At 61.7% G+C, this 9,110-nt stretch overlaps 1 protein-coding gene across 2 annotated transcripts in view; it reads left to right on the forward strand.

The window, feature by feature from the left end:
* The window catches only part of LIMS2 (LIM zinc finger domain containing 2), a 58,367-nt gene that overhangs the window by 36,589 nt on the left and 12,668 nt on the right, over positions 1-9,110 (forward strand). Inside the window, exons 1-4 of one of the 2 annotated variants that reach the window (XM_024738019.1) lie at positions 167-186; positions 5,035-5,194; positions 7,389-7,455; positions 7,619-7,739. In XM_024738019.1, coding sequence (XP_024593787.1) covers positions 5,039-5,194; positions 7,389-7,455; positions 7,619-7,739 — 344 coding nt within the window. In that variant the 5' untranslated portion in view covers positions 167-186; positions 5,035-5,038. Of the gene's footprint in view, positions 1-166; positions 187-5,034; positions 5,195-7,388; positions 7,456-7,618; positions 7,740-9,110 lie in introns of those variants that run through there. The other variant, XM_024738018.1, reaches the window with a different exon arrangement.

The following is a 9,110-nucleotide window of genomic DNA, read 5'->3' on the forward strand; positions in this document are numbered from 1 at the left end:
CTCGGACACCCGCCTGGCCCTTCCGACGGCGGCGGCGGCGGCCCGGCTGCCCCGGGCGTGAGTTCGGCGCCGGGCGTGGCGGCCATGGGGGGCAGGGCGCGGCTTAATCCAGCCGGGTTTGCTGTCCTGGGATCAGCACTCTTGGGCAGGGCGCTGAGGATGGGGCGCTCAGATAAGTTGCCCGAGGTAACCTCCACGACCGCTTTCAGACTTGGATCGCTTTCTGGCCGCTTTCTAGATGAGCACCCTGGGTGGTCAGGGAACGCGCTGGACATCACCCATCCAAAAAATGGCTAAGCTGTGACTTGAAGCCAGGGTGGACTGACTCTGAAGCCTGAACTGCTTTATCCCGGGGAGAACTGCCAGTGTAGACAATGAGGAGAGCTTCCTTTGGGACTGGGAGGGGGAACCTGTGGGTACGGGATGGACCTCAGGGCATCTAGAGGATGAGTTAGCCTGGGGTGGGGAGGGCCTGAGGGGGCACTTAGATAGTGGAGCCCCCGGAGTGAGGGTGGGACTGGGGGAGGGGCTCCTGGACAAGTTGAAGTTGCAGGGAGTGAGAGCGGTGAGGGCCGCGGGCTTGGGGTCTTTGGCATCAAAATAGCAGGTGGGACCCCCGGAGGCGTGGGGGAGGAGCTGTGGGAAGGACGTGGGGTTTGCAAGGAGGGGGTGGGGATTCAGGGAGGAGACAGAGTAGCAGTCACAGAGGTGGGCGGCCTGGAGGCTGCGGGAGGAGAGCGAACCCAGAGGCTGATGCTCTGCGTTAAACGTGCGCCCCACTGTGTGCTCACGGTGCGCGCATGGCCAGGGCAGCCTTCCGGAGCGGGGCTGAGGGTTGAGCCCTCAAAGGTGTCTGGGAGGCCGTCAGGTGGGGGGCAGGGAGCAGAGGCTGCAGAGGGCCACCCGCGGGATACCTGTTGTAGCCGGGCTTGCACCTGCATCCGTGTCTCAGGCCCCTCACCAGGGGCCACACCAGGATGGGCACTGGACAAGCCCACTGCTCCGGTGGGGAATCCGGGGCACGGGAGGACAAGTGACTTACCTGAGTGAACAGGAACCCTCACCGGTTGGCCTCTGGGTCACCGTGGACATCTGTGGAGTGAGCTGGGAGTGGGCGACCAGGGCCCTGATGGGCCAGAGGCCAAGCTGGAGGCTGGTGTCACTGTATGGATGCAGCACAAGAACTTGAGCCAGATGAAAGGAGGGCAGGGCTGATAGTGAAGATCAGGCCTCAGGAAAGTCCCGTGCACACATGCATGCACATACGTTCATATGCTATCCTCAGCTTGGTATTTCTTTGAGCTTCTGGCTTGTGACTGACTGCTGTGCGGGATCACCTGGCCTCAGCGACACGGACTCACCCTCGAGTGTGCAAAGGCCCCTGTGGCCAGCCCCTGCCTATTCCTGGGCCCACACGCTGGCTTTCTAGGCTCTGGTGGGTGGGAGACTGGAGTGGGGGATGGTCTGGGGCTGTTGAAAAAGCAGTCTGGAATGGTCATGCCTGTGTGATGCTACCAGGAGCTGAGGGGACGCGAGAGCGCAGGTCCAATCCCATGTGACCTCAGCGGGCTTCTGACCCTCTCTGCACGTCAGTTTCCTTATCTGGAACCAGCAACCTCCCCTCCCGAGGACCTGGCTCGGAGAGCACTCCCTCCAGCCCACCCCAGGCTAGAGCTCAGTGACGTCTTGCAACAAATAGGCTTGCGTTGGCTGTCAAGATTGAGAGCCTTTGGGGTGCCGCGGAGGGTCGGAGAAGGGTACAGGGTAGATGGGGGTGACCACCTCCCTCCTGCCCCACCGGCTGCCCCAGCCCGTCTCAGGGAGCGGGCACTTCTGTGACGGCATCCCCATGGCCCCTGCTCGGGAGCACAGGTGTGCTCTGGGGTTTGGCCTCTAGGTGGTGGCCGTGCCCTCGGCGGTGTTTGTGTGCTGTCCAGCCGGGGCGGGGCGGCGGTGTCTCCCTGCAGGTAACCGGGCAGACTGTGCTCCCAGCTCTTGGGCGGAATGTGTGGAGGAGGATGTAGCATGCGCATCTCCCTCCTTTGTCCTTGCAGGGAGCGCTGCTGGGCCGGGGTGGCGGTGGGGCGGGGGGAGGTGGTGGTGGTGGGGTCCCTGAGCTGCCGGCAACAACCGCTCTGTATCCAGTGCTTGGCCTGCCCGGCCCTGTGCTCCGCGCTCTGTACCTATGCTGCAGGCAGCGAGTTCTTCGCTTCAGCTCTGCGGGGCAGGTCCTGCTCCTCGGGGACCTCTTTGCAGATGAGGAAATGAGGCCCCGAGGAGCTGGGCCTTCTTCCAGGCGCACAGCTGGGGGCTAGGGCTGTCAGGGTTTAACCTCGCGGGGTGGAGCCCAGAGCGGCCTCCTCCTGCAGGGGACAACTGGCATTTTCTCTGACGGGCCTGTGGTCCGGCTGTCCGGCACATGAGTACGTCGGCCCATCCGTCTGCCTTCGGCCAGTGAGCTGGGGTGTTCTCTGCGGTCCGGAGCAGGGGCCGTGGGGACGCAGCCACAGAAGTGACGCCGGGGGTGCACCTGGCCGAGACCTGGGTTGGGGCAGCTGGTGGGGCAGGGGGGAGGTGGTCACCCCCGCACCCCACCTGTCTGTGCCGGGGCTTATTGCGAGGTGTGTCGGGGACAGACGGCAGAATCCTTGACCTGAGACTCCCAGGGACCCAGCCAGGGAACTAGACCCAGACCAGTGAAGGGCCAGCTGCTCTTTTGGGGGCCGGCTGCTGTGGTGACAGCGTGGAGACGCAGTCCCCGAATGTCTGCCTTGCGGGGAGGCTGGAGTTCTGGAGAGGCAAACCGAAGATGGGCCTGCTGTGCACTCGCTTGGTTAGGGTCCAGAGGTCTGGAACAATCTGGAAGCCTGGGGCTGCACTCGAATTCTTGTTTTGGCTTCATTTTCTGGGTCCTTTCAGTGGGGAATTCCAGGCTCAAGAGTCACAGGATTTCCTGTTGATTTCTGACTACTCCAAGACCTGCCAAGGTCTTGTTCGTGGCCAGGCACTGGAACTTCCTCCCAGCCACCTTGGGTATGTGTGTTTGGGGAGAACAAGGCCTCAAGGTTCACAGTGTTCTTGGGACAGGAAGCCATGCCTGTGCTGACAGAGTCCAGCCCAGCCCATGGCGACTGGTACTGATCGCCTTGTGGCGATCAGCAGGGAGCTGGAAAGGAGGGCGGTGGTCACTGTGCACAGAGCCTCCCTGTCATCTTGGGCTCTGCCCATCCCTCCTGCCACTGTCCTGCCTCCTTGCCCCTTTGGCTTAAATATGGATGCAGGAAACGGCTTTGGTCCCCCAAGTAACCTGGGGGCAGGCAGAGGCATGCAGAGGTGCACTTGCCTGGCAAGGCTCGCCAAGGAGCCTACCGGCCCTGCCCTTGCCGCGAGGGCTCCTCCAACAGAGCAGAGAGGAAGTCCTGCCTGGGTGCCCCAGCCTGGCTTCCAGACCGTGTCCACGTGGCAGCGACCCTCTGCTAGACCCACTGTCCACACCTAGACCCCTGACAGGCAGAGCCCTCTCCCACCTCCTGGGCTCGTCGCGCCTAGGGACCCCAGCACGAGCATTGCTCACTTGAGAATTCTCCTCCCTGTGCTGTGGCCATGAGGGAGGGGTGGGCTTCAGCATCCCGGGAGGCGGAACAGGCTGAAGAGATGTTCTCAGGAGACGTGCCGTGTGCCACCGCACGCGTCTACGTGATGTTGCCAACTGGTTACATCTCTCCTCACTGAGCCTGACCTTCCTTCTGTGCCCACCCAGTTGACACGAGACAAAATTTCTTTGCCGCCCTTGTAGCCAAAGACACAGGCATCAGGGTGCTGGGCGTTTGTACAGACTGTCGGGGCTGACAGCCAGGCTCCTCCAGCCTGAGCCTTGGGGCCCCAGCCTGGAGCCAGCACACATCTGTCTGTGTGGCCATTTCCCCTGTAGTTTAGCTCAGATTCCCCACCTCCCGGCGGGATGTCTGCCGCTTCCCCAGGGACAGCAGTTGCCCTCTGTGGATGAGGAGGTCCACTCCCCACTCTGCTCCCATCTCCAATATTCACAATCTCACCTTCCCCATGGTAGGGTGGTTATATGTTTTGGGGGTGCAGGTGATTTGAAACTAAGTCGTGGTGCAGGGGAAAGAGCCATTGAAGTCGGACCAATCTGTGTTCAAATCTGGACGCTGTCATCTGCTCTGTGACTTTGGGGAAGTTACTTAACCCCTCTGAGCCTTAGGAAAGCAGAGTGGCCTCGGGGATTAAATAAATGTGTAAAACCCGAGCCGCTCCCCTGTGTCTGCCGAGCGTCCCTGACACCTCGAGAGACGGCCCAGCACCATGACTGAGCAGCCTGGGGGCCCGGTCAGTAACACTGACAAGCACAGCGCCGTCCGCTGCGGGCTTACAGTGGGCCAGGCACCCTGCTGAAAGCTTGTGTGTCCGTCGTCTAACAGCCTGTAACCCGTGGCCATGGCCGTGATTAGGGTCCTTCCACGGCTGGGCGTCTGGGCCTGGAGAGCGAGGGCCAGCCCTGGCCGCCCTGTGAGTGAGAGCAACGGACTTGAGTCATGACTGCTCTGGCCGGCGTGAGCCCGGCGACGGCCGGGCCTGCGCCTGAGCCCCCGTGTAGGGCATCAGGGGCTGCAGGGTGTGGGGGAAGGTCGGGGCCCCAGAGTCAGGCGGGGGACCGGTTCTGATGTAGACTTTGCCTCCACCCACTGTGGCCTTGGTGGTGTGTGGGTCACTCTCTCCAGGCCTCCGCTTGTCCATCTGGGAGATGGAGGCGCTGCGCTGGCCTCGCAGGGTTGTCATCTGGGAAGGCCACCGTGGCCTGGCATGCGCTGGCACCCAATGTGCCTGAGGCACAAGGTAGCTGCAGGGATGGGTGACCCAAGCCGGTGCCGGGCAGCGTGGCCCCGCCTGTGTGACTCAGTCCCTGCGGTGTCAAGGCCGACCCGGGGTGAGCACGGCGCTGTCTTCACCCCAGAAAGCGTGTCCATCGAGTGCGGCCCTCAGGCCCTGACCTGCCCGTTCCTTCTTCCCACCCAGTAACATGTCCAATGCCTTGGCCAATGCCGTGTGCCAGCGCTGCCAGGCCCGCTTCGCCCCCGCCGAGCGGATTGTCAACAGCAACGGCGAGCTGTACCACGAGCACTGCTTCGTGTGCGCTCAGTGCTTCCGGCCCTTCCCCGACGGGCTCTTCTACGAGGTGAGCGTGCTCCCCGGACCCAGCTCAGGGTCTGCCCTCTGGCAGCCTGTGGGCCATGCCTGGCCGTGGTCCTCTTGTGAAGGATGAGGCAGACACGCCAGCCCTTGAGCCGAGCGGTGCTCCTTGAGGACCTTGCTGGCCACCTCGGGGCCCCATCCCTTACCTGTGAGATGTGAACAGTGTTCTCCTGGTGGCCATGGGTGCTGAAGGAGAGTCGCCGTTCATCCTGTCACCTCTGGGCAGTTGCTGGGGGGCCCTGGGGTGCAAACACCCTGCCGTGGTGGCACTTACCCTCCCTGGGGTCATGCAGTAAGCGTAACCCACGTGTACCAGATGGTGCTAAGTGCTCTGGTTGTAAGGCATCTCAGGGGAGGCGGGGTGGTGATCAGGGAAGGGAATGTCTGAGCAGACCTGAAGGAGGTGAGAGAGCAGCGTGTACCTGCAGGAAGAGCTCTCGGCAGAGGGCACAGCAAGGGCAAAAAGGCCCTGAGGTTGGAGCACGCAGGTATTTGAGGAGCAGTGGGGGGGCCGGTGTGATGGAAGCAGAGCAAAGGAGAGGGAACAGAAGAAGACGAGAGTGGGGAGGCAGATTTGCTTGGCCCCGTGGGCCTTCGTGGAGCCTCAGGCTTTCCTCCTGGGAGGGGCAGCAGCCACTGCAGGGTCTGGAGGGGAGGGGTCACATCGTCTGTCTGACCTTAGAGAAGGACCTCTGGTTGCTCTGCTGAGGAGAGACTGTGTGCGGCGGGGACAGAAGCTAGGAGAACAGGTGGGACCAGAAGCTGATTATTTCGGTAATCCAGATGGAAGTGAAGGGGCCTACACTGGGCTGCACTGGGTCACAAGAGCAGATCGTTAAATTTTCAGCAGCCTTGCAAGCCGGTTGTTAAACACAGCCATTACTAAAAGTTAAATGATATAAACATACAATGAGATAAAACTGTATTAAAAACAAAGGTAACATTCGTTTTCCTGTACAGTAGAAACACAACATAGTAAAGCAACTATACTCCAATGAAACTTAATTAAAAAAAACAACAAAGGTAACAGATACTCAAAACTCACCGCTTCCTGATTACTTTATTACATTCACGATCAGCTATGCCTTTGAGGTTATGATTTGTTATTATGCCTGTGTGCTGGAAACACCGTACCGTGGTGGCTACTGACGTCTCTTCTCAGCTCCATGCGGAGGTCTGTTGGTAGCTTGAAATTGACCACGGGTGGGAATATTTATACCATAGAAATCGGCAAACGCTGCAAGGCAGCCTCAGAGCCGGTTGTGAAATGTTTACCAGCACACCAGGGCAGTGCTCAGAGGCTGGACAGATTTCCAAGCTGATGGGACGGGCTGGTAGATGGCTGTGGGGTATGTGATCTGCCTGGCAGAGCAGGAGTTGCTGTTGCCTGTGGTGCCTCCTGGGAAATGCTGGCCGATGATGGAGGCGGGGGTGGAGGGAGGGGAGATGTGGGCAGGGCGCTGTGGATGTGCCTGTGACAGTTTAAATTCCTGCCGCCTCTGAAGGTCACTGGCTAGGGCTCTAGCCAGGTGCAGCTTAATAAGACACTCATTTTAGAGAACGGGGGAAAACCAAATACAATTATCAAGGGAGAAGAAAGCAGGGGCTTTCTTGGGGCCACACTTGGGGCCAGTGTGAGGGCCCTCCTTGCCCAGACAGATGGGGACAGCGGCTGCAGGACTCCCTTGCCCCGCTTCCTGTGTCCCTTCCCTGGGTCTTTTGTGGCCGCTGGGGGAGTGGACTTCTCACACAGGAAACAGGGCCAAGGGACACACAGAATTCAAACTCGATCCCCACCCTCCCCAGCCTGACGTTCCGCCCCCAGCCCTCAGCTCGTTCCTGAGATCAACAGGGCCGAGATCTTCTGCAAGCAGCAGTGGTCTTTTGCGGGGCTGGCCTTGCTGAGTTGCCCGCTTCTTCGAGGCCCCTAGCTTTGCACTCTCCCCAAGTCAAACAGGCCAATCCCGTTCCATCTCCAGGCCTTGCACGGGCAGCTCACTGTCTGGAATTCCTCCCCGCACCTCCCCCCCACCAGCTTCCTGTGGTGGTAGCAGGTGCACAAAGTGGGGTGTTTGTCCAGCGTCCCCGAGGGCAGGTCCTCACCCAGCAGACGGGCCAGCGCAGCTTGGGGGATGACAGTGCCTTCCTTGTCCTCTGTCTGCTGGCCCCGTTTGCAGCTCGAAGGGCGGAAGTACTGCGAACACGACTTCCAGATGCTGTTCGCTCCGTGCTGCAGGACCTGTGGTAAGGGCCGCACAGGCCTTGGCGCTGCCTGGGAGGCGGGTGGGCAGAGAGCTCTGCCCCTCAGAGCATCGGCCCCGGGCTCCCACGGGCGTCACCCTCCCAGCTCTGGGAGGGGCCTGCGGAGGGGCAGGGCACGAGGCGAGCAGGAACCTCTCTCCTCCAGGCGAGTTCATCATCGGCCGCGTCATCAAGGCCATGAACAACAACTGGCACCCCGGGTGCTTCCGCTGCGAGCTGTGCGACGTGGAGCTGGCCGACCTGGGCTTTGTGAAGAACGCCGGCAGGTGAGATGGGCCCCTCATCATGGGCCCAGGCCCGGTCCGGGCGCTGCAGGCTGCGGATGGGGCTGCCGTGCGGCCCTGTCCCTGCGAGGCGGACGGGAGAGCCCTGTCCAGTGTATGGGTGAGGACGGAGCCTGGAGAGAGTGAGGGATGGTGAGTCGGGGGCCACGCCAGGCTTGAGGCTGTTCCTGGGAGCAGGCTGACAGCATACAGCAAGGAGGAAGGTGGCCCAAGCAGGTGCTGTTGGTGCAGCGGAAGGATGAGGAGCTTGAGTCAAGTTCCTGCCTGCCCGGCCGCCCCCAGTGCTGGCCCCGGCCGTCCACCTCCGTCCTCACGCCCCATGAGCGCTGCTGGAGGGACAGCACTCAGCTGGGGCCCAGGTTTCCTCAGCAGCCTAAGCTGTCGCCTTCCATGAAGACTTGCTCTTTTCTCCCCGCCTCCTACCCGCCCCCCCACAGTCCCTGCACCATCACACCCACAGCCAGGACCTCCCTTCCCCCTCCCCGACGGATGGCCACCCCTGCCGCCCGGCATCTGTGCTGCCGCCCTGCCTTGTCAGAGTGGGGGCCGTGTCCCTGCACCCCAAAGCCCTGCTCACCCCACACACCCTCTCCAGCAGGGGCTCATGGCTCTGGTCCGCTCTCTCTCCCTTTCTAAAGGCTCAGGCTTGGTGGCCCCCACGGTTCAAAGCACCCTCTGAGCCTTCTTTCCACAGCGATTGCCTGCAGCCCTCCCCAGCCCACCAGCCGCGTCCTCCCATCTGCTCCCTGCCGCCCAGACTGGTCGGTGTCTCCGCGGCCTTCACGGCAGCCCCCGCTCCTCTCTGGGCACCCAGGCCCCCATGTTCTGGGAGTTTCCCCCTACTTCACGGCTGCGCTGTCCCTCTCCTCTCCTGGCTCACTTTCCTCCACCTGTCTCTCCATGTTGGGCTTCTCTGGGGCTCTGCACCGGGCCCAAAGTCCCGGTGCCTCACATGGTGAGTGTGTGCTGGGCAGTCCAGATGTCCGCCTCCACCCCAGACCTCTCCCAGAGTACCCCACTGCCCACGTGCCAGCTCCACTTGGTGCCTAGGGCACCCCAAATGCCACAGAGCCCAACCAACCAACCGACTCCGAGTTTCCCCTCTGCCGACAGCCAGGCCTCAGGGAAGAGCAGGCCTGCCTCATTTGCAGCGCCCTAGCTGTCCATCTCCCATGCCCTCCCGTCTGGGCACTTGTCACATTCTCTGGTGCCTGTCGAACACCCCTTCCTGACGCTGCTGTAGTGGTCTCGCCCATCTGCCTGCCCCACCAGAGACGCGTGTTGTCCGTCTTGGTGTCTGCAGAGCACTCAGTAGCAGCCTGGGTATTGGGTGCGGATCTGAGAGACCATGGT

The sequence above is a fragment of the Neophocaena asiaeorientalis genome, unplaced genomic scaffold (assembly GCF_003031525.2).
Source record: "Neophocaena asiaeorientalis asiaeorientalis breed wild unplaced genomic scaffold, Neophocaena_asiaeorientalis_V1.1 scaffold98, whole genome shotgun sequence".
In the NCBI taxonomy this organism is placed as follows: Eukaryota; Metazoa; Chordata; class Mammalia; order Artiodactyla; family Phocoenidae; genus Neophocaena; species Neophocaena asiaeorientalis.